This window comes from Macadamia integrifolia, chromosome 7 (genome assembly GCF_013358625.1).
Source record: "Macadamia integrifolia cultivar HAES 741 chromosome 7, SCU_Mint_v3, whole genome shotgun sequence".
Classification (NCBI taxonomy): Eukaryota; Viridiplantae; Streptophyta; class Magnoliopsida; order Proteales; family Proteaceae; genus Macadamia; species Macadamia integrifolia.
Genome location: NC_056563.1, coordinates 31,648,159 through 31,674,505, shown reverse-complemented (window position 1 = coordinate 31,674,505; position 26,347 = coordinate 31,648,159). Strand labels below are relative to the sequence as shown.

Genomic DNA, 26,347 nt, shown 5'->3' with positions numbered 1-26,347 from the left:
GGGGGAGGGTTGGGATTAAATTTGTGACTTATTTGCATGAATTCGGCGAATTTAATTAACGTCATAGTTTTGATATCGGATGATCCTGAGTCAATGTGAGCTATTTCTTTGTCTGAAAGTCTGTTTTCTTCATTGCCTGCAGATTGCAGAAAATGCTAGAATTTACGGCAGAAACGGTAATTTCGTTATTATTTCCCATTTTCGTCTGTTGTCTTGACAAATACTTTACATATCATTATACTCCTGAATGATTTGTTTCGTTATGTTGGAGATTGGGAAACCACATGAGACGCATTAAAACATTATTATTCCATGGCAAATTCAAATAAATTGAGGACGGCCAAGTTTCCCTTCACCCATGTTGAGGAATCCCCTCAACATGGCTATCGGTACTGTCGGATTGGCATGGGGAGGCATAGTTTTGACCCTGTACAATAGAGGGTGGGAGTTAATGATGACACAAGAGTACAATCACATGATCACCATCACCAGTAGAGTATACTTTCTTCACAATATCTTGCAAGTAGCTTAACTTAGAGTTTATGAAGTAGACTTTTCTAATTATCTTACTTCCTTTGAACTCCTAAATTTCAACTTGGTATCAGAGTTCCATGGTTTGAGAGTTGTATTCCAATTTTTCTTCCCTACTTCCTCTCCTTGGAATCCTAGGGCACAATGTGTTCCAAGGAAGAGGTTACTCTGTGAATCAATTGAAGAAGTATGAGATAGGTCTTGAATGAAGCCTACAAGAAAACCTCATGTGATTGTATGAGCTCCCTTGCACAACTCGACATCAACACTATTCTAGGTTTACTGCCTAAGTTGGAGTTGGAGTTGGAGTTGGCTCTCTCTCTCTCTCTCTCTGTAGTTTTTGGGGTTGGGGTTGGGGTATGGATCTTCAGAATCGCCCAAGGGTCCTCTATATTTTCCATTTGGTCTCTGTCATTGAAAGAAGAAGCTGTAGAGCACAACTCACTTCTTTGTGGATTGCCAGGTACAACCAATATTGGTTTTTCTTCATCTTTTTTGCATTTGGAATGCAATCTGTGATGCTTTAAGTTGTGAATGGTTGTGTAGTGCCTCATATGGATTATTTGAGTTGTCATGAGATGATGTTACCCTTTGAAGGGTGTGTCTGAGTGGAGTTTTCTCAAATATGGTGTTTGTGTCCCTTTGTTGGATTTTTTTGTGGGTGCTGGGATTGTGTAGTTGGGGTGAGTGTGTACTCCCCACTTGGTTTGGATATTTTTCCCATATTTTTGAGTGTATCCCTACATTATGTCTGAGGTCATTCGACCTATAGAAGCTTTGGCTAGTGCTTTAGGTGGGGAAACTCGGATATATTACAGGCACCTTCAAGCTCCTCCTTCCATTTCTCTTATGTATCAGAAATGGGAGACTGAAAACTCCATTGTTATGATTTGGCTGATCTTCTCTATGAAGTATGAGATTGGGAGGAGATGTATAAGAAAGAAAACTACCAATGAGTTTTGGGATGGTGTTTCCAAGACTTTTGATAGAGTTGGTGACCCGGCGAAGGTTCATCAACTTCTTCGGAAAATTATCACAATGAGGCAGTGTGATAGGACAATTTCTAGGTACTATAATATTATAGTTGGTCTTTAGGAGTATGACCACTATAGGGACCAACTTCCCAATCCAAAAGATGAAGCCAAGGCGTACCGCACACTTAAGGAGTGTGCTATCATTTTGCTTGGTGGCCTGAACCTTGACTATGAACCAATCTAGATACATATCTTAGGACATCCTCTTCTCCTCTCCTTATATGAGGTCTTTTTCTACTGCAAAGTGGGGAGCCCAGCGAGTGGCTATGGAACTGGTATCATCCCTTAAGCGGTTTGCTCTTACCTCTAGCTTACAGAGATTGGCGTGGTGGTGGCAGAGGCCTTGGGCATACTTGTGGGGATGACAAAGAGACTTCACTGGGGTAATTACTGTGGGAAACTTGGACACACTAAAGAGAGGTGTTGGGTATTTTATGGCCGTCTCCCGGTATGCATGGTGGCATGAGAGGGGGAGCTCAAGCACTTCCTATGACGGCTGAGCTTGACCCTAGGTGTATCCAAGGTTCAAGGTATTGGGTTCAACCCTTGGTGAGACCGAAATTTCGGTCGAAAAATAGAAAATTTTAAGGAAACCAAGGAATTTTTCCTGGTTGGGTGGAAACTTTGGTTTTGACCCCCAAAATGTGTTTTTTTTTTTTGCCTTATTTTTTGTGTATGTCCTATTTTTGACATTTCTAACACATTCATATAATTAGTTTTATGGAAAAACAATTAAAGTCATATTTATGGGGTGAACCAAAGTTTGGCAATATACATTGAGCCGTTGATTGAAACTATGCTACATAAGTACATAGTCTACATTATATGTAGTCTACAATCTACATAAGTACATAATACATAATGCAAAGGATCCAAAATAAATAATAATATTACATAATTGTGAGTTAACTCTCAACTCTCAGCTCTCAGCGCTCAGCGCTCAACGCTCAAAGCTCAACGCTCAACGCTCAACGCTCAAAGCTCAACGCTCAACGCTCAACGCTCAAAAGTCAATTCCAAATAGAGTGTCCTGGCGGTTCCAGTCCACGAGTTACGTATCACTGCAGATGTCATAGCCGCTCCTCTGAATGCACCACATATGAGTCCTATGACATATTTTGGGCCCAATTGTTTTGGTAGTCCATCACTGCTCATCTATAAGATGCATCATCAACATCAGTTAGGTATCCTAGCCTAGGGAATGGTTCAGTCACATTGAAAAGATGTGGATATGAAACACAAGGTTGGGATGGATATGCAAAGATACTGTCAACAAAAGGTTTTGCAAGATCCAAGCTTAGATTGAAGTTTTTTAGGCACAAGGGGAAAATATTGAGTGTTTCCCTAAGTTTCCCACTTCACAGAGAATAAAATATAGGGAGGGTCGAAATTTTGAGAAGAGAACACTTGGTTTCCCTTAAAAACAAGTTTTATAAGGCCTGTGGTTCAAACCTAAAGGGTCGAACCCATTGGTCCACTTGAAATTTCCCACATATCGTTTTGGTCGAAACCTGTTGAACCATTGACCCTTTAAAGTCACAGGCTATATGGTATTGGAGTCACGGGATACCATTATCGCTTGAGTTCTTGAATCATAGGTATATCCATCTGGCTCACCATCAGATCTTAGTTCCCTTAAGAGGGATGACATTGAAGCATTTCACAGGGTTATGTCTCAGCTGGGTAGCTCTTCTACATCCATAGTGTTAGGCTCTTCGGCTTCTGTCTTGCAGGTCTCCACATCTGCCGCTTCCATTGCTACTTGGGTTATTGACTCTGGTGCTACTGATCATATGGCCGGTATGTCTCAGTGATATAATTCCTATTCTATTTAATCTAGTCGGGATTAGGTTGGGGTTGTTGTTGGATCTCTTTCCTTCATTTCTGGTGAGTGCAATGTATATGTTACTTCTTTAATTTCTCTTGACTCGTACTTCATGTGTCGAATTTTGCCACTAAACTTCCTGTCTGTTAGCCACCTCACCAAATCCTTGTATTGTTGTGTCACTTTTTTTCCCTCTCATTGTCGGTTTTAGGATTTGGTTTCAAACCCAAAGGGTCAAACCCATTGATCCCCTCGAAATTTTCCACATTTCGGTCGAAACCTGTTGAACCAATGACTTTTTAAAGTCACGGGCTATATGGTATTGGAGTCATGGGATACCGTCGAAATGTGGGAAATTTTGACGGTGCCGCTCAAGTTTTTGAACCATAGGTGTATCCATTTGGCTTGCCATCATATCACAGTTCCCTTACGAGGGATGACATTGTAGCATTTCGGAGGGTTATGGCTCAGTTGGGTAGCTCTTCTACATCCACTGTGTTAAGACACTTCGGCTTCTATCTTGCAGGTCTCCACATCTGCTGCTTCCATTGCTCCTTGGGTTATTGACTCTGGTGCCATTGATCATATGACTAGTATGTTTTAGTGATATAATTCCTATTCTATTTGTTCTAGTCAGGATTAGGTTAGGGTTGTTGTTGGATCTCTTTCCTCCATTTCTGGTAGGTGCAGTGTATATGTCACCTCTTTAATTTCTCTTGACTCATACTTCATGTGTGTAATTTTGCCACTAAACTTCCTGTCTAGTAGCCATCTCGCCAAATCCTTGTATTGTTGTGTCACTTTTTTTCCCTCTCATTGTTGGTTTCAGGGTTTGGGGACGAAGAGGATTATTGGCAATGGCCATAAGGAGAAAGGACTTACCTTCTTGAACCCTACGCACCTTTTTTTGCCTATGGCTTTATCCTATGTGTGTGGATTGAGCGATAGTAGTATTATGGATTCTGTGATGTTTTGGCATTAACGTTAATGCCACTTTTATTTTGTTATTACGAAAAACAATTAGCCCATTTTTTTTTCTTCACTCATTTTTTCTTGTGTACCATATATGCTTGCCAAACATTGCCGCTCTTCTTATCCATATCATAGTAATAGATCCACTATTTCTTTTCATATTATGCATTCTGATGTTTGGGACCCCTCTCTCACTGCTTTAGTTGGTTATCATTATTTTATTTCCTTTGTTGATGATTATTTTGGTTCACTTGGACTTTTTTCATGAAATATAAGAGTGATGTATATGATGTCTTCAAAATCAGCTGATTTGTACTCAGTTTGATACTTGGATTAAAATTATTCGTTTTGACAAAGAGGGGGGGAATACATGTATGGTGGACTCCATTTTTTCCTTTTTAACGAATAATGGCATTATCCATCGGCTTGCTTGTGTTTACACATCCCAACAGGAGGGGTAGTTGAGAGGAAAAAATGTCACATGTTGGAAGTCACTAAGAGTCTACTATTGGGTATGCATGTCCCTAAGACCTGCTCACTGCTTCCTTCCTCGTTAGTTGCATGCCGACCAAACTCCTTAGTTCCAAATCCCTTTGGAGACATTGTCTTCTCAGGTTTCTACTTTTCTCTCTTCCCCCAAGGTGTTTAGGTGTGTTTGTTATGTCCATGTCAACAAGTCTGCTCGGACTAAACTTGACCGCAAGGCCCTTAAATGCATTTTCTTCTCGTGGGCAACTTCTCTCCAAAGATGTCTCTTTCTTTGAATCTGTTCCTTTACTTCTCATTAGCATCCTCTTTAGGGGGAGAATAGAGAGAGTGAAGAGGCCACTTATGTCACCCCTTTTCTTCCGCCCTTTCTATTTCTCCATTTTTTTTAATGTATGGAGACACAAAGAAGTAGATTTTGTTTGTGATCATTCATGTGTTGGTTCTGGTAAGGAGAAGGGGGAGTTACTTGTGTAAAAAAGAAGGGAAAAGAAGACTTGCCAAGAGCCCATGACTCCTCTTTGTCTCCATATCCTGGATCCATCTTCCTTAATCATGTAACATTCATCCTCCATCTTTTGAGTTAGATATTCCTATTAATATTCAAAAGCGAAATAGAGTTGTGTTAATCCCATAGCCCAGTTTGTTTCTTATGATGCTATCTCTCCTACAGGTATTGCCTTTTCTGTTACCCTTTCCTCTCCCATTCCCAAGAATGCCATTGAGGTTATGTATGGTGCAAATTGGAAGAAAGCAATGTTTGAGGAAATGATGACACTTGAGAAGAACTGTACTTGGAAACTAGTTGATCATATCAGGGGAGAGGTCCAGTTGGATCTTGGATGCAGATGGATCTACAGAATTAAGTACATATCATATGGTGCTGTTGAGAGATATAAGGCCAGGTTGGTGGCTGAAGGGTACAATCTGGTGTATGGCATTGAATATTGGGAGACTTTTGCTTCTGTGGCTGAACACAACTCAATAAGAGTTCTATTATCATTGGCGGCTAAATAGGGATTGACCATTGTATCAGTTGGATGTGAAGAATGCTTTCCTTTATGGTGACTTAGAAGAGGAAGTATACATGTAAACTCCACCCAACTTTAAGTTTCCTTCAACTGAAGGGAAAGTGTGTCTCCTCCAATAGACACTATTTGGTCTCAAACAGTCTCCCAAGGGTTGGTTTGAGAGGTTTAGAAAAGCCATTTTGAAGAATGGGTATTCTCAAAGCCAAGCTGACCGCACTTCTAGTCCTTCACCCGGCGAGGTAATGGCACTATCACAACCCTCATTGTCTATGTGGATGACATTGTGATGATTGTGAATGATAATGTTGAGATAATGAGATTAAAGAATTACCTGGCCCCCTGGCCCGACAGTTTGAGATTAAAGATATTTGAACTTTGAAATATATCTTGGGAATTGAAGTGTCAAGATCTAAGAAGGGGATAAACATCTGCCGAAGGAAGTTTGTGCTGGATTTACTGAAAGAGACAAGAATGTTGGATTGCAAACCAGCAAACTCTCTTGTTGAACAAAATCACAAGCTTGGAGAAGACTGTTGTTCACCCCTTATTGATGCGGGGAAATACCAGAGATTAGTGTGGAAGCTGATTTTCCTTTCTTTAACTCACCCAGACATCACCTAAACAATTGGGTTGGTGAGCTAGTTTATGCATGCACCCAGGAGTGGGCACTTGGATGCTGTATACCGCATCCTCAGGTACTTAAAGTCCACCCTAAGGAAATGATTATTGTTTACTGTGCACAACCATTTGAGGATAGATGGCTACACTGATGTTGATTGATTGGTTAAGTTTCAGATAGATGATCTACATTAGGCTATTGTACATTTGTGGGTGGTAACCTGGTTACATGGAGGAGCTAAAAACTTGTGGTGGCCGGATCTAGTGCAGAGGCAGAGTTTAGGGCTATAGCTCATGGATTTGTGAACTCTTATGGTCGAAGAGGTTGGTTCAAGAGTTGGGGTATGATACAGAGGCACCTATAAGACTTTATTATGATAACAAAGCTGCTATAAGTATAACCAACAACCCTTTGCAACATGATAGGACAAAGCATATCGACGTGGACAAGAATTTCATCTGACTCCGGCTATATATGCCCTTCTTTTGTGACAACTAGTGATCAGTTAGCCGACATCATCACTAAAGGCCTTATTCCTCATTAGTTCAGTACTTCTCTATGCAAGCTAGGAATGTATGACATTTTTTCTCCAGCTTGAGGAGGAGTGTTAGGAGTTAATAAGGGTACACATGCCCATGGTTTAAAGTATCGTACCGTATCATCCGATTCGTATCTGTATCGGCCCTTACTGATACGATACATGGAATTTTTAAAATCTTTTTGTATTGATATGTATACTATGATACATGCCGATACGCATCGATACTTACCGATTCTCTATGGAAAATTAAAAATCGAGGTGAAATGTACGTTTCGGTACGTATTAGTGTGTAATGGATACATACCGATATAGTGTGTAACGGATACATATCGATACGGTGCACTACGGTCATATAATGGCTAAAATGGGTCATTTTTCAGAAAACAACAAATTTTTGTGGGGTATTTGTTCCAAAGTTGCTTCCAGCCATTTTTCTCTCTAACTAAAGTGGAAATCAAGGTTGGAAACAAAGATTTTACATTTATGAGATAGCTATAAACCTTGGATTCTTAGTGCGATACTCTCAATTTAGTGTTTATACATAATACATGTTATATATAACTTTTTTTAACTATTTTTTACGCAAAAGTGTATAAAAAAGTGTTTCCTATCCATTTATGTGCGTATCTTAGATACAATACGATACCCTCCGATATGGCGATTTGTATCTCAATTTTGGCCGACCTATATGGTGACCGATACCGATACTTTAATCATTGCGCATGCCCATTATATTGTAATTTAATGTAATGTGTTTTTACCTTTTACCTCCCCTGGCCATCTTATATTAACATGGGGACTGGGGAGTAAGGATGTAATTTCTCTTTCTAAGTTTAAGTTAATTATTATAGGGGAGAGAAGTGTATTCTCTCCTACATGTTCTACCGCAACTTCTTTCTCTCCTCCTTGTCTTTATCTTCTTGTTCTTTCTCTTCTTCCTTTCAACTCCTAAATTCTAACTAGATGAACCTCATTCTACTTTGCATATATCTTGTCATACTATGTTGGATTGAGTAGGTTTATCTTCTGTCATTGATGGCAGTCTTTCTACATGGATCTGGCAGCACTCACAGGAGAAGAAATTTATGGTGGATACTTGTTTCCATGAATGTTATTTTTATGAAAAATAGATATACAAGTTATTAACATGCTTTCATTAACTTTTTCTCAGTAGACCTTTTGCCCATTTGTCAATAATTGGAATGAGTATATATTTTAAATTACATTGTTTTCTTCTTAAATTGCTAATATGGTTCTTTTTCTTCTCTTTGTTTGCATGTTCCACTCATGATCTACAGTGCTGCCTCAAGAGGGAAGTAAGTACAAGTCATGCACCCATATTGTTTCCCCGTGTCATCTATTTTTTGTCTACTATGGGAGATGAATATTTTGCTGCTGTTCCCTATAAATTTACTTTTGTGAATTCTGGATGGAACTTCTTGTAAATGCTTGTGTGCCACTTAGAAATGGTACTATATGCATCTGTCTTGAGCTCATATTGGAGGGTGCATTCTTATACTCTGAAGTAATCATTTTTCCGTTTATTTTCCAATCTCAGTCTCTTTCGATCCATTGTATCTATCTGCTGTGATGGTAAAAGGTCTCTACTGGATAAGAAAATGGAAAAAGTGGTTAATGGGAGCTTGCTTGAATGCTCAAAGTGGAATGTTAGGGATGGCAATGGGGCTAGGTTAAATGGCTGGCCTGCCTGCCTGGTGGGATTTTAACTAACACTACTGCAGAAATCAGAATCCCATTGTCAGAACCGGAGGGTTTCACAAACCAGCAGCTTGAACACCGAAATTATTCCCAATATGTCTGATGGGTTCCAAATTAACAGCAGTAATTGACCTCCCTAGGATAGACCCAAGAGTTCTAGCCATTGGATGAACTTAAACTCATGTTGAAGGGAGGCTGTTTTATGAACAGAAGAATATCAGAAGTTGGCCTTTGATTGGTTGACGGATGAGAAGATATTGTATCCTGAAGTTTTCTGCCAGAAAACCTCTAAACTCAGTCTGATGCCAGAGGATATAGATCAAACTTCAATCACCAGATCTCTGATGAAACTCGTTGGAGCAGACTTTTGGGCATCAACAGAACATCACACAGCATTCAATGGTTGTCTCAATAGCCTCAAACAGTAGCACGGTTGCAGGAAAGTTAAAAAAAAAAAGGGAGAACGGGAAGAAGAAAAAAGGGGGGGGGGATATGACCAAGGCCTCTCAACTATGGCCTTGGTCAGTCTCTCACCATAGCTGAATCTCACAGCAATCGAAGAAAAAACTTCTTTTTTCAATACTTCAAATTGTGGGTTGTGTCTAGACAGCCCCTAGTTTATTGATAACCGCATCACGGATCCCTCCTTGCATGGAAAGGAGATCTCCTTACAATATGGTAATTCTCTAATTGGAAACTAAATATAAATAGAATCTAACTTATAGCTAGTTAACAAAATTGAAAAGTCCTAAAATTAACCACTATTACATGAAAGAAACCTATATCAAAACAGAAACTAATTAAAGCAACTAAAGTCCCCTATGCATGGACTGTCTAGCACACTAATGGGCCTCAATCTGGCCCAAAGGCCTTGGTTGGTTGGTTGGTTGGATAGGCCATATTCGATGGGCTGGCTGGTGTGGCTGGTTCTTCCTCTTCAAGTTCCATTGACTTGCATCAGCATCACTACCCCTGATGGGGTGGTTTAATAGTCAAGTTGTTGGTTGGACAATCAGGATAAACTCATAAATGGGAAAAAAAAGAGGACGACAAAAATACAGATTATAAAAAATGAAAACCCGTAATATTGGGAAGCCACATGTCATTATCTCTTGCCCTCCCTACCCAGGTATGTGCCCTTCACCATGCGGCCACCCTACTCCACCTCACCTCCTTCATGGTTCAGTTTCAATGTGTTGTGGGTATCTTTCTGATTGGGTTTGTTTAGCTGTAACCCATACCACTCCTGGTCCATTTCTGTTTCTAAGGAAGATGGATGTTCTCTTTTGTAACAACCTTGAAGCAGGATTTTGGATCCCTTAAATCTCAACCTTACGAACAGATAGTATAGGATGAATCATGCATAGGAAGATTGATGACATCGTTTCTGAAAAAAAAAAAAATTGTAGTAAAATTTCCTCTACTTTTTTGATAACTAATGGGATATTATTCAAAAAAAAGAGAAAAAAGAAAAAAAGAAAAAAAAGAAGAAAAAAGCAGAGAAATATTGGAAATCTTTAAAAAATTACGCAAAAGAACAAGACTCATTTTTAAGAGCTTCCAAGGCATAGTCGTCATGGTGTCTAGGTGACTGAGGCATTGGAGGAGTTCCAGACAATGCGACACCTACAAGGCGACTAAGGCGTCCAAGGTGCCTTCCTAGGAACTAAGGCGCTTGAATGCCTAGGCGATGCCTTGACAACTATGTTCCAAGGACAGTACGGTAGAAATTATCCGCTGCGAATAAAACAAGGAGTTGAAATAACTAGGGAAATATACCTGAGACAGCACTAAGAGTTGTAACTTCTCTTCAAAGAAGACAATTTCTTCTAGAAAATTTCAGTCAGATTCTTAAAACTTGAGGTTCTTGGGGTTTCACATAGGGACCACCAAGATATTTGACCGCTTTGCTCTACATTTCTGTAACATTGTGCTAGTGAATCTATGTCATTATCCTCAATATTGATGCCCTCCAGCCATGGTTTAAAGTATCTCCGATACCGATACGATACCCTGCGATACGTATCTTAAATTTAGCCGATCGATACGATACACACCGATAGGATACATGGAATTTTTAAAATCCTTTCGTATCGATATATATATCCTACAATACATACCGATATGCACCAATACACTATCGATACGTACTAATACTCTATGAAAAATATAAAATCGAGGTGAAATATACATTTTGGTATGTATTAGTAAATATCGGTGAGTATTTGTATGTATTGTTCGGTACGTATCGATGAGTATCAGTACATATCGGTGAGTATCGGTATGTACCGTTACGATGCGCTACGGTCATATAATGGCCAAGATGGGTATTTTTTCAGAAAACATTATTTTTTGAGGGTTTTTCTTCCAAAGTTGCTGTCAACCATATTTCTCTCTAACTAAAGTGGAAATCAAAGTTGGGAACAAGGATTTTACATTTATGGGACAACTGCAAACCTTGAATTCTTAGTGCGATACCCTCAATTTAGTGCTTATACATAATACATGTTATCTATAGGTTTTTTTAACAAATATTTTATGCAAAAGTGTTTAGAAAGGTGTTTCATATCCATTTATATGCGTATCTTAGTGTATCTCCGATACGATACGATACCCTCCGATACGTATCTTAATTTTGGTCGACCGATACGGCGATCGATACCGATACTTTAATCCTTGCCTCCAGCTCTATGGGGTTCTAATGCAGTAGGGTGGATGGTCTTAGCAGCTGTGGCTTTACAGGGGGTGTAATTTTATGCAATTGAGATATTGGATGCATTTCTGCGGGCTTTTTTCTGTGTTAGTTATGGTGGGGGATATTTTTATCACAAAGACTATGGTCCTTGTTGGCAATGTGAGAGAGAAATATGTTTTTTGAGGAGTTTGAAAATATCAAATTCTAGAGGGCTGGTAGGTGGAATGGACAAGCGGAGCCTAATATTGTTGAAAATAAATTGGGTGGGCCTCTTGGTTGAATGGGATTTCTTTCAAAAGAATTTGAAGGAGTTACCAGCTGGAAGCTGTGCAAGATGAGTGGAGCATTCTGGTTCGAGTTTCTTCGTTTCCAGATACAGTTTTCTTTGCTTCTTCATTCTGTACCCCTTTTTTCTTTCCATATTTTTTTTTTTAGGGCACTGTATATGTTTTAAAGGTATGACGTTTTTGTTTTTAGCAATGAAACTTTTCCTTTTTGCTGCTGATAAAAATAATTATGCCCAACACCAAGAATTTCTTGATTATTCACAATACATATATCTTTTGAAAGCAATTTAAAAAATTTCTATGGTTCTGTACAAGGTTAAAGTTTGCTTTTCCCTTCCCCTTAAAATAAAATGCATCATCAGCAAATTGTAGGTGCAAGACTCCAACCTTAGGTTTCCACCGTTCACTCTGGAATAAAATAAGATTGTGCTAAAATGTTGCTAAATTTTTTGTTACACTAATGATATAGTGTCTGGGTACCAATTAATTATCACTCAATATAATAACGACAATCATTCAGTAATGGTTATTTCGTGGATGTGCATGAAAATTGCATTGGCAGCACAAAATAACAAACATACAAGTGGAGTCTGGATGATAAGTTTTTCCCTCAATAAAAAGTAGAAAATTTTGTGAAAACCTGAGAGAAAGTCATGCATTGGGAAAAATTTCTTCATCACTAAGTAATTTGATGTTTTAGTGAACTAACCACTTGCAACAGAAGTCTTTTCCCCTTGTGAGGATTATTTTACAGCCTAGTATTCATTTTCACTGCAGGTACTCCGTTTTGGAAATTAGTTTTGAAGCAATTTGATGATTTGCTTGTTAAGATATTGATTGGGGCTGCTTTAGTTTCTTTCCTTTTGGCTTTAATTAATGGAGAGACCGGCATAACAGCATTTCTGGAACCTTCTGTAAGATGTCAAAGATGCTTTAATATTTGTTGAGTCTCGTTTATTTGTGTATTTTGTGAGATTGGTTGGAAAAAAAAAAAAGCATGCATATTTATATGTTGTTACAACAATGAACTTGAAATGTTCTTTCTCAGAAATGAATTATGCTCCAATCTCATATGTTGCTTTTTCACATGCACACACACACACACACAATATATATATATATATATATATATTTATATATTTATACATGAGACAAGATCAAATGGCAGGAAACCAGTACCTGTGTGTAGTAGGGAAGAAAGAAAGAAAAAAACTCCTGAACCAGAGATTTTAACCACATTAATTCACCTGCAGTATGTGCCATGGCTCTTGGTTCTACACTAGACCGAGCCACTGTAGTGACAAGATTTCTGCCAACCATAGTTGTCAAGGTGTCGCCTTACGTCCCGGCCCCCTCCAACGCCTTGGTTTGGCTAGATGCCGTGACAACTATGCCACCAACTAGTTGATCTCCTAACACCATCAGCCCTGTCAGCATTAGATAACCAACAATATCCATAAGATTATGTAGTTATGACACACTATAACGTAGGATAAGAATCACTGATCCTAATCCCAGGCAGGATCTGAAATTCTGGCTGAATAGAGAAGATATCCTCCAATAGGCTTGGTTTTAGCTCTCAAACACTCTCTCACAGCAAACAAATAAAAGGAAAATAAGAAAAGAAAGAGAATTCGATGGACGGGTTTAGAAGGGTGGAAGAGAGTTAGGATGGGTATCTTACCTCTCATGTTTTTTGGGTATTTCACCGCTCAAGGTAATAGCTATCTCATCCATGAGTAAACACTCAATTTCATAAACTACAATCTCTTTTTTTCATTATGATCAATGGGCTTTAAATAGCCTTACAAAACTTGGACACAAAGAAATAACAGAAAAGAAAAGTAACGACTGTTTCTAACTTCGTAAACTGACTTAAGAAATAACGTCTAATTACTTTGCCTTACATATAAAGGGGAACCTACTAACTTACTTGACCACTAAGCTAGCCAAATAGGAAACAAAGTACTAACTAAAAAAGGAAACAAATCTTCCTGAGTTACAAAGCTTGCTTGCCAAGATAAAACAAAGAAACAAAAATAGATACTAATATTTAATATCCTAACAAGTGCTGACAGCATCTTTCTCAAGCCAGCTGTCAATATTGGACCCCAATGTACTGTTCATGTGAACAGTACTTGCACAACAGGTTGGCTGATCCGATTGGAAAAAATTAGGCTGGTTCAATGTATGAAACTGAACTAGATCTGAACCAGAATTGGGCCAGCATTGAACTCTCCTTTTGACAGCTCGACCTACATCAACTCACCCCCTCTTAGAAAAAATTCGTCCTCGAATTTTGTAGAGTGAGAGGTGATTGTAGCATAGTGCGCACCCCTCTTCAAGCCGTAGAAAAATTCAGGTAGCTCCTTGATCGTATGGGTGTAGTCGTATAGGTACAGTTGATATTCTTCGAGGTACTTCAAGGGGATGATGTACTCCACGTGCTCAACTTCAACGTCTTCAGATGTATTCACGAGGTCGTCTTCTAGCATGTTCTCTACTTTCTCTTCTTCAATTGTAGGCTCTTTAAGTCCCTCGTCTTTGTCGTACACAGTCTCTTCAATGATTTCGTGAACTATTACTTAAATCTCGAACCTTTTAGGATCTTCTGCTTGGCTGTCCATAATCATCACAGTGGTTGGAGCACCAATCACCTTGGGTTCGATCGCTTTGTCCACATTGTGACCAAGTCGCTTTCGAGTTCATTTACATGAATCTCACTGATAGGGACATCAATAGCTACCACTCCCTCGACAATAGGAGTTGCTGGAATTTCTTCAACACTAACCTCAATTTCTAACTCTGGTTCATTGATAGGAGGTGTCCTCTCATGTTGCTCCTTTTCAATTTGTTGGAACATAATAGTCATGTGGTCTAACAATTCCTTCATGCTCTTGTCACCTGTGGGTGGCTTTTTGAGACTAGTAATGACTTCAGAGGGAACTCTGGTGGAGGGAAGTGCATTCTTCATTCATGTTTAGATAGGTACATGCTTGCCAGCTCAAACTCCATCTCCTCTCAAGTTCTAGGCTCAAGTCCTTGAGCTTGAAGTTGCCTTTCACGGTCTCTCTATTTGATTGGAGCATAATCACTCATTTGGGAGCAAACATGTTGAAATCATTTTGTCTCTGTTAGGTTGTAGAAATCAAAGTAGATCTTCAATTCCTTTACCCAATCAAGGAACATGTATGAAGTAATTTTTCTCTGAAAATCACACGGCTCCATTCTCGGTTAGGTTAGCTCTGTTACCAATTAATGTAGAATTAGAATCACAAGTGATCCTAATCTTAGGAAGGATCTGTAATTCTGGCTGAATAGAGAAGATTTCCTCCAATAAGCTTGGTTGTAGCTCTCAAATACTCTCACAGCAAACAAATAAAAGGAAATAAGAAAAGAAAGAGAATTCAATGGAGGGGTTGAGAAGGGTGGAAAAGAGTTAGGATGAGTATCTCATCCCTCAGGTTTTTGGGTATCTCACCCCTCAAGGTAATAGCTATCTCAGCCATGAGTAAACACTGAATTTCATAAACTTCAATCTCTTTTTGTCATTATGATCAATGAGCTTTAAATAGCCTTACAAAACTTGGGCACAAAGAAGTAATAAAAAAGGAAACTAATGGACTGATCCTAACTTCCTAAACTGATTTAAGAAATAACTTCTAATTACTTTGCCAACTTACTTGACCACTAAGCTAGCCAAATAGGAAACAAAATGCTAACTAAAAGAGGAAACAAATCTTCGTAAGTTACAGAGCTTGCTTGCCAAGATAAAACAAAGAAATAAAAATAGAAACTAATTTCTAATATCCTAACAAGTGCTGACAGCATCTATCATAAGCCAGCTGTCAATATTGGACCCCAATGTACTGTTCACGTGAACAGTAACAACAGGTTGGCTGATCTGATTAGAGAAAAATAAGGCTGGTTCGATGTATGAAACTGAAGCAGATCTGAACCAGAATTGGGCCGGCATTGAATTCTCCTTTTAATAGCTTAATCTTCATCACACTACTTCCCAGTGAGTTTGCCTAGGATTTCCATGAACTGACTGATGAGTGATGGCTTCAGTAGTAAACAAAATTCGAGGTTTTGTGAAAGTTTAACAGATAAATCCTACCAACCAACGTTTTCTACTTATGTTTGTCCACAAAATCCTAGCCTTCACAATCTCCAAATTTCTGTCAAGGATCCATGGAGTATTGACAGAATAGCTTTAGAGGCTAACATACTAGTATCAAATAGAAGTCAAGCACATATTTTCTTGGAGAAAGGCTAATACCGTTCTTACTACAAACAGCCTCAATACCCAGAATATACCTTAGAGCACCCAATCCCTTCATCTGATAATGTTGCTGCAAGCCTGCAAACAGGCTTTGACACCCACAATACCAAAAGGGTCATTGCCAAAGAAAACAGTACCATCAACTTAAACCACCAATACTATCATTGCCAAAGATAACAGTACCATCAACTTAAACCACCAATGCTGCAAGCCTGCAAACAGGCTTTGACACCCACAATGCCAAAAGGGTCATTGCCAGAGATAACAGTACCATCAACTTAAACCACCAATACTATCATGCTAGAACCCTGACGATGAACAAATACTGAATGAAATTTGCATTCTGTGAAACCATGACTTGTAACAACTTTGCTGAATTTATCAAATCATGTTCTGGATAATTATTTCAAACTATGAATCGCTTTATGAAGTTTGCATAAGTTCATTATAGTCTCCCCTAAGCAATATACCGATGAGGTTGCTCCATAGAAACCTCCTCAAGAAAATCCCCATATAAAAAGACATTCTTAATGTCAAGTTGATACAATGGCCTGTCAAGATTAACAACCAAGGAAATAAGCACACGAACATAATTCAGACGACAACTGGATAAAGTCTCAATATAATTAACACTGTATAACTGTTTGTCTTAAGTGCATCCTTTGGCCACTAAGTGAGTGTTAAGCTGATCAACAGCTATCAGGGATATACTTAATAGTAATACACTGGATGACACTTCGCAAGTTCCTGACCTAGAGGTACATCAACCAGTTAATAGTATTAATGCATTCTTGGGTTTGAAACCCTGCCGTGGGATCGCTTATGGGCTATACCATGTATTAAACAACTCAAATATTAAAAGTAGTGGCAATTCTGTAAATATATTGAAGCTTACATGGGGGTGCTAATATGGTAATATGCAGAATCTTAAAGGGCTACTTAGATATAAGAATAGGAAGGGACAAGTAGGGCTTAAAAAATAATGAGGGAGGACAAACTTGGAAGTAAACATTTAGAGGATGGGATTTGATTAAAGAACAAAGAGGGGGTATTTTGGGAAACTAAGAAATAGGATTTTAAAACAAGGAGATGGACAATTTTCTCATCCTCCTATAAAATTTGCCTTTAAGTTTTAAAGGAATACGTTGTCACACAACACTCTCATCCATCATTTATTTTAATTCTCTGTGAAACATCATCCTCTATATCACTTTATTTATGATTGAGCCCAGATACCTAAAATAATCACTTTGCGGAATCTCCCTCTCATCGATTTTCACCCCCTCATTATCCTTCCCAGTGTAACTAAAGACTAAATTTTTGCACCATATACTTTGTTTTTGTTTTACTTATCTTAAAAGCTTTTGATTCCAAAGTTGATCTCCATAACTCCCACTTGGAGTTAGTCGGTTGATCTCCATAACTCCCACTTGGAGTTAGTCCAAAGTTGATCTCCATAACTCCCACTTGGAGTTAGTCCTTGCTTTTGTCTTATCCATCAGAACAATACCATTAGCAAAAAGCATACACCAAGGAACCTGATATTGAATGTCTCTGGTTAAAGCATCTATGCTAAGCGTAAACAAATAAAGTCCCATCTTCCTTGTTTGACAATTTTTAAATTATTATTATTATTTTTTGGGTGGAAAAAAATTCATTACCAAAGAAGAAGGAACAAGGGCCCCCAAGGGGGAATTGCAAGAAACAAAAGAAGAAAATCAAATAGATTACACCCACATTTGGAAGAGTAGGGAAGGTTCCAAGTGTAGTAAATGATATCAAAATATCTCCATTTAAGATCCACCACCTTATCCTAGGGGCTAGGGAAAATAAGTCCACTTTTCTTACGATTTGACATAATGGGACACATATCCATGACCATTAATCTATGTTTTGTGGTTAGGTTCTCCCCTTGGTATAACTTTACAATCCTTACATGACAACCTATTGGACCTTGTAGTTTGAATGAAATCTATTTGGCTACTATGATGCCCTCTTTTGAAGGTCTCTAAATGCTCCCCTCTCTTTTCATAGTATGTGGTTATAATGGATAAAATCATAAGCCATAGCAAAATCTAAAATTCAAGTTAGAGTTCCCTCATTCTTCTCTCCAAAAGCATGACCTCTATGTAATCTTTCACAGCCACTACGATCTCTCCCAACATGTCCATTCAGATCACTTTTTATAATAATGTTTTCTTATTGACTAAAATATTGCACTAATCCATCCAGGTGTTTCAAACTTGTAACTTACTACTTTCATCCAATTGTACTTGGGGTGCGAAAGTGCTAATTATATTAATAAGCTCTTTTTCCAACATAAGCTTGATGAATATAATCCTATCACCAAATTTTTTATCATCCACCAGACCCCACATCATTATTTAAATCTCTATCCACTACTATATTACTATGCCCACTCCATTTCTGTTATTTTTATCCCTCGTATACAAAGCTTAAAGTCATCTAATTCTTTAGCATTTTTACCCTTCCATCTATTCTCTTGAATACAAGCTTTGTTAATCCTTCTTCTCCTCATAACATCGACCAAGTCTAGACTCTTACCCATGAAAGATCCTATGTTCCAAGATGCTAATCTAATCCTATGCTTTTGAACTAGCTTCTTTACACACACTCGTTCACGGTGCGAGAACCATTGCCTACTTGTCACAACATTTGGGCACCGAGGTGGTGTGTCACTTATAGGGGACACCCTAGCTAACCCTTTCTCACTATTCACTACACGCAAGTCAAAGTGTAGTGCGTCACTTATGGGGATACCTAGCATAAGGTCGAAAATTTAAGGTTTTAGAATCCATGTAGAAAGGTTTGGCTGAAGTCTTTTTGGTGCTGGCTTCGGACTTGATGCACCAACCCTCCTCTTTTATCCAGGCTTAGAACTGACGTCAAAAACATTGGCTGAGTTTCACAGAGACAGTAGACCCGGAACATATTTTATCTTGAGAGAGACTTTCATTGAAGTCATCCCAAACATCTTTGGCTGTGGTATGAAACAGGATATTTGCACCAATCGATGGATCCATATTGTTTCACAACCACACCAATAAGGTATCATTCTCATTATCCAGTCGTCATATTCTTTAGAGTCAGGAGATGGAGATGCTGAAGTTAAGTACTTCAACTTGCCCTTGGCATTAATTTAGAATTTCACAACTTGTGCCCGCAATAAATAATTAGATGCACCACTCAACTTGATTGCAGCAATTTGGACATTGGCCACTTCCACTAGAGGTTTAGAATTGCCCATTGGAATAGAATAGATATAATTCCAGCAACAAAATCATTGAAAAATAACAGAACACAACACAACCAATATGAACTAAAAATAGATGTGTACGCTATATTTATCATTGATTAAGTGGTTTTCTTGGTGGAGGTCCAGAGTGCTATGTGACCAGCATATCCCTTTAAAGCCTAAGAGAAAATTCTATAGGACTTTCATGCGACAGCTATGATGTATGGTGCGGAATGTTGGGCAGTTAAGAAGTGTCATATAGAGAAGCTATGTGTTGCTGAGATAAGGATGTTAAGATGGATGTGCGGGAAACCTAGGAAGGATAAAGTAAGGAATGGGCATATTAGAGCTGACTTTGGAGTTGCTCCGATCAACGACAAACTCCGTGAAAGTTGTTTGAGGTGGTATACTAGTATGGCTATGTTCAAAGAAGGTCTGAGGGAACCCTAATAAGGAAGGGTGATTTGATTCAATTTGAAGGAGTTAAAAGAGCTAGGGGCAGGCCTAAAATGACCATAGGCGAAGTGGTGAGGAATGATATGCATAGTCTTGGCTTTGTCCCAAGTATGAGCTTGGATAGAGCCTATTTTAGGGCTAGGATCCATGTGGCCGATCCCATTTAGTTGAGATTCTCCGGTCTTGTTGAGTTGTGCCTCTTTCCTTTTACTCTCATCTATCTATTCTCAGATCCCCCTTTCTTGTTTCTCTTCTCTTATCTCTCATCTTTTCATCCCCGCCTTTTTTTTTCGTGCTTGGATCCATGTAGCCAACCCCATTAAGTTGGGATATGGCTTAGTTTGTTGTTGTTGTTTGAAGGGTTTTCTTGGTGGTTGGACTTATGCTATCTATGCGTGAGTTTAGTCAACTCCTCTTATTCTCTTTTTTTGGAGACATTTTATTCCAATTTACCCAAAATAGGTCATATGAGATATGATATCAATCTAACACAACCCTAACAGGTTAACACAACCGACCAGAACAATTGACACACTATGCTACGGCAATATGGTTATTGACCTGAGAAGACCTGTTTATTATTTTCTAGGGTTGGGATGCTTTGAATTAATTAACAGGTTGTGTTTAGGTTGAGGCAACCTTGGGGTGACCCAGCAGTCCAGCGCATTTTGTTGCCTGCCCTAGTTAGAGATCCATGCCCTCCATCACACATATTGTTAATTGCATTGTATATCTATTCTGAGACTTCTTGTTGTTCCTCCCCATCCCCCAAAGAAAAAGAAATCCATGTTTTGATCTAAAAAACTTCTGTTTGATTTTATAATTTATACTGAGTAGATTAATTCTTGGATTAGTTGTTACCTCTGTACTTCGACTGGATAAGTTGCATGTTTTGTTATCTTCGAGAATGTAAGCATTGTAGTTTATATGCAACCTAGTAATGCAATTTCTTGACTAGGTATGTGGTTTTATCAAGTGCTCTATGTGTATTTTTTGGACTTACTACCCTTTTCATTGGAGTGAACTATGTGGATCAAGGATCATGAATGGTCTTTCATCACTAATGTTTCTTTTATTTTAATTTTGGTTCATTTACAGGTCATCCTTCTGATCCTGGCAGCAAATGCTGCTGTAGGAGTGATCACAGAAACTAATGCTGAAAAGGCTCTTGAGGTAAGTTCAGTTTCCTCTTGTTTTCTGTGCAGCTTGGTTTGTACAGCTCTTCCTTCTATTGATCCTCACACAGTTTAGGAGCCTATTCCTTGCCTCTTTTGATAAATTAGTTTTACTTATTGTAAGGAAAAGAATCTTGAAGTTGTAGTGCTTTTCCTACGTAATCTTGGTGTAATAGAACCTCATGGCGCACTGATCTTGCTTATATTTTCTTTGGGAAAAAAAAATCTAATCCATGTGTCCACAGATGCTAGCTTTTGCAGGTATTCTAAAATTCGACTGGGCATTGATGAGAAAGGGGTCACATTTCTGGTCGACCTGATTTAACTGGCCATTCATATGAGTGGGAATCAAACAGAAAACCTGGTGTGAGTTTGAAAAATTTATAAGGGGAAAGTGTCCTACATATCATAGACTTGGAAAGTAGGGTTTGGGATGGGTGGTGGTTTTCTTCTTTCGGAGGTTGTCTAGTGTTGGGTGTTTACTTTGTCCTTTATTTATTTTTCTCTTTCCTTTTAATTTATGAATTTCTCTTTCTGTTGTTGTTGAGCAAAAAGAAAAAGATTAAAATCAGCCCATATATGGCTACATAGACTGGTGAAGGGCAATGCTGAAATTTGTCATGTGCTTGGTAGAAAGTTGGAATTAGGATGTGCGATGAAAACAAAACTGCGTAAGTACTACTGAATCTTCTGTCTTTTTTGGTTGATTTCATTCTTTAATGTCTCCGTGTAGGAGCTACGAGCATACCAAGCTGATGTTGCGACTGTGTTGCGGAATGGTATGCAAGCATTTGAAAATTTCATGATACTGTCATTTCCATGGGGAAACATTATGATCTCCTTGCTGGATCTCAGATATGTTGTTGTTTGTTGGAATACTTGGCCTAGTAGCTGAAGCATCTTCCTCTATATGTTTAAATTCTTGAATTTCAGCATGTTTACCTATTAGTAAAGTTTGATGAGATTCAACACTGGTTAATGGCCATGTTGTTGACTGACAGGTGAAACTGTTTTCTGTTTGGTCCTAAGAACTAAATCATGTTGGTAGCTTTCTGGTTGCTGAGGAGTGTCAAAAGAATAAAAGTCCATGAAAGTTTATTGACAAAACTGAGAAAAGATATTTGGTAGATATGTTTGGTAAACAAAGAGTGGTGAGAATGAGAATATGTCATGCTGTGACCTATCCTTTGCAAGACTAGCTGTACACTTTTTCTTGCACATGTCTTTTTCCGCTGAGGTTCCTTCTGTTTGCGAGGGAAATGAATTAAAAAAATTAAATGGAAACATTTATAATCATTACTAAAAATGATTGTCTAGCTAACCACAAACATTTAAAATCTTAAATTCTACCTTAGCTTGGAACCAAATTTCTTGGATTTGAAGAGGAAAATAAAGATTCCATTTGAAAAGTTCAATTCCTTTGGTAAGAGTTTAAGGTAGTTCCTATTTTAAACTAATTTCACTTCCTTTCCCTTCCCTTTACTTGCAACTGCTGGAGCCTATGGAGGGGAGGGAGGGATTTTACCTAGGTTCTTGGTAATGAAATTTATTATGGTTAGCAAAATATATCACTTTACATAGATTTAAATGGCATGAAAGATTCATATTACTGACCCCATTTAGTATGGATTAGTCTTCATTGATCGGGTCTTAGTTGAGGCTTTATCATCAAAATTTTTTGTTCGTAAAAGAAAAAGATGACAAAAGATGTAGAAGGTGAAATAAATCAGCTACTAATATATTGTTGTTTGTTTGTCACTGAGGGGCAAAGTTGCTGAAGAAACAGCTTATCTACTCTTTAGATGCTGAGATATTCTTCGAGAAATAATCTGCTCCATTTTTTATGGATGAAATTAAGCTGTTTGTTGTATATAGCATAAAAAAATTGTTGAAACCTGAACCAGACTTAGTGGTTGAATCATTAAACTTCTCTCTTCCTTTTTCCATGGCTTGCCTTGCCAAGGATCAACAGCAACTGCGTGCATAATTGCTTGACTGGTCTAATTGATCAACACACAAATTCACACCCTAGAGTGATAATTCTTTCCCTCCTGATTGGTGACAATGAAGATGATTTCAATGTAAACAAAATATGTCTAAGATGAAAGCAATCTGAACTTTGCCCATCATATAAACACTCATACAATAGAGCTGGAGGAAAAGCCCAATCAAGTAAAATTAAATCCTTCATCGCCCCATATTGCTTCCCATATTGCTTCTAACATTGCCCCATCGTGGTCCCTCTCCAACTAGTACTCCTAACTCGACAGCCGCATCGGTTCATCTAGGTTCTTTGGAACCGTTCAAAGATCCAAGTTACTAATGTCTCCTCCTTTCCCCAATCCACCCACCTTTCCATATCCGAACCTTATGGGGGCTAAGAATTTCTTCTTTTCGGTCCTCTACTGCCTTAAACCGAGCTTCTGATGGCCTCCCCCTCTGGGACAACCTCGGCTCCTTTTCCTCCCAAGTGTCCTCTCTCCCTTGGGGCATTGGTGGAGATTGAGTTCTAGCTTTTGAGATCAAAGGCTGGAGCCGGCCTAGCAGACTACGCAACCTTTTTAGGTTACGAGGTGACGACATAGATTCAAAATGGCTTTCACCTTAGCTGGATCAGCCTTAATTCCTCTCTCACTCACGATGAAAGCTAAGAGCTTGCTCGGAGACAGCCCAACTAGCCTATGAGAAGCAAGGTGGCTCCCCTGTAGTCCTCTACATCAAAGCTTTCAACTCTCGTCTTAAAGACATCTGTCTTAATGACTTGAGATGGTCTAGGATCAAATTCTCTTGGCATAACAGGTGAAGTGGAATCAACAAAATTTTCTATAAATTTGGTAGGGTCCTTGTCAACGAAGCTTCTCTAACATCCTTCTGTTCCTCTCATGCCACCTCTAACCTCCTTGGCATCTTTGACCACAATCTCATTTCCCTTCTTGTCCAACCTTACATCTCCTTCGGTCCCTAACCTTTCAAGTTCTTCGACACGTGGTCTCTCCATTCTGACTTCCTCCCTGTGGTCTGCTCTACTTGGGACAAACTGGTCCACGTCTTCGCCTCCCCCCTCATTGCTCTAGTACGTAAGCTTAAAAATGTTAAAAGGGGCCCTTAAGGCTTGAAACTCTTCTTCCTTTGGAACCATCTCTTCTCGGTTTTCCACTTGCAAGGATACGTTGGATTTCATCCAATCTCGTCTTCAGTTGGATATTCTCAACTGCCTCCTTGCTGAAGAAGAAAGATCTTCTTCCCTTGAGCTCTCCTCCTTTTAGCCCAAGTGGAGAGTTTCCTTAAGCAGAAATCCGAATCAAATGGTTAGAGTCTGGTGACTCCAATTCTGATTATTTCCATAGATCCTTGTAGGCTAGAACCACCTCCATCTCCATCCCCATGCTCGCTGCTAGAGATGGCTCCACTCTTCTATGCCTAGATGACATTAAAACTGAAGTTGTGGCATACTTCAAAAAAATCCTTCACTCACCAGCCCCTTCCCCCCTAATTTGTTAAATAAATTTGTCCCCTATCTCTACATCCCTTTAAGCCATTCCCTTATGTTGATGACATTAAATATACTCATCGCACAAAGCCAATAAAGCCCTAGGTCCCGATAGGTTTAGCATTGGTTTTTTCTCCTCTTGTTGGGACATTGTTGAACCTGACTTGATCAAGGCTATTAGAAGGTTCTTCTTTAACCCCAATCAAATTCAAAGAGTTAACCACACATTTGCCTTATTCCTAAGAAAGTGGGAGCCTCCTCTATGTTGGACTTTAGACCAATTTTCCTTTGCAATCTCCTGTACAAACTCATTTCAAAAATTCTTGCTAATCGTCTCCAACTAGTGATTGACTCCCTTGTTAGTCCTAATCAATCTGTTTTCATAGATGGCAGAAAGCATTGCAGACAACATCATCATTTGCAATGAGATCGTTAGAGGTTTGACAGAAAGGTCCACTCCTTTGCCCTTCTCAAAATTGATATTCATAAGGCTTTTGACACAATGAAATGAGATTCGTCACCAAGACAGCAAGACCCTTCTTGAGATGTCCTTCCCCCGGTCTTTGTCAATTGGATCTATTCTTGTATCTCTTCCCCTAATTTCTCTGCCCTTGTTAATGGTAGCCGATTGGTTTCTTTGCTTCCTCCTCTAACATCCGCCAAGGTTTCCCACTCTCCCCCCTTCTTTTCTCCCTCGCACTCGAAGTCCTCTCCAGATTTATTGACTCCTCCACTAATCATCATCTCATTTCCCCATCCCTAAATGTAAAGCTTTTAAACTTAACCACCTTGCTTTGCTGATGATTTCATGATTTTCTCCAAGGCAGATCCCCTTTCCATCCAAACCATTATGTCCTCCCTTTATCTCTTTGAATCCCTCTGGCCTCCGCATTATTCTTCTCAAATCCCGCATTTTCCTTGCTGGTGTCTGTAGAGCCTCTATAGCCCATCTCCTTCATTTGACTGGCTTCTTTCTTGGTTCCTTTTCAGTCAAATATATGGGTCTGCCTCTTATCATTGCTAGATCAACTGCCCATCACTGCTCCCCCATGCTTGATCATTAGGAAGAGGCTCCAGCTTTAGAAAGGCAAAGTCATTTCCTTTGTGGACCGGTTGGTTCTCATCAGGTCTATGCTTCAATCCTATCACCCATACTTGACCGGTATTTTTTAGTTGCCTAAGTCCATCATTAGCTGAGATTTTCCTAACTACTGAGCTGTGCCTCTTTCATCTTACTCTCATATTTATTTTTCTCATCTCTCATCTTTCCATCTCTCCCCTCCTTTACTTTTTTTTTTTTTGAATTTTTCGTTTTTGTTTTGTATGGATCCATGTAGCTGACCCCATTAAGTTGGGATAAGGTTGAGTTTGTTGTTGTTGTTGTTGTTGTTGTTGCTAAGTCCATTATTAAGGCTATGGAATCCCTGATGTGCTCCTTTGTCTATAAAGGAGACATCCCCCGTTTCCTTCACCCATCTGTTGGGCCTCCGTTTGTCTCCCCAAGTAGGGAGGAGGCATAGGTTTGGTAGAATCAAGGGTGCTAACCGTGCTGGCCTTCTAAAGCTCGTCTGGAAGCTTGTCTCCAAACAGAACAACATCTGGGTCTCTTGGGTCTATTCTTCCCTCCTGAGGAAATACACCTTTTGAACCGCCTCCCCTTCCTCCAACTCCTCTTGGCTTTGGTGCCAACTCCTCAATTCTAGGTCCATTGCCCTTCAAGCCATTTCCTCCTCCATTGGAGATCGTTCTTCTGCCCTCCTCTGATTGGATAATTGGAACCCGTTTGGGGTCCTCCTCTGGGTTGTGTGTCCCAGGTCCGTTTACACATCTGGTCTGGCCAGGGACCTTCCTGTGGTCTCCATCATTTCCAATGGTGCCTGGTCCCCTCCCCTAGCCCCTTCATCCATCTTTTTCCTCTGGTCCTCCTTCCCCCTTCCCCCCCCCC

At 39.2% G+C, this 26,347-nt stretch overlaps 1 protein-coding gene across 1 annotated transcript in view; it reads left to right on the top strand.

Annotated features, from left to right (window-relative positions):
- Positions 1-26,347, top strand: part of LOC122084014 (calcium-transporting ATPase 3, endoplasmic reticulum-type) — a 109,765-nt gene that overhangs the window by 490 nt on the left and 82,928 nt on the right. The window contains exons 3-7 of the mRNA XM_042651992.1: positions 143-176; positions 8,338-8,355; positions 12,518-12,654; positions 20,836-20,910; positions 21,646-21,691. Of these exons, the coding sequence (XP_042507926.1) occupies positions 143-176; positions 8,338-8,355; positions 12,518-12,654; positions 20,836-20,910; positions 21,646-21,691 (310 nt within the window). The remainder of the gene's footprint in view (positions 1-142; positions 177-8,337; positions 8,356-12,517; positions 12,655-20,835; positions 20,911-21,645; positions 21,692-26,347) is intronic.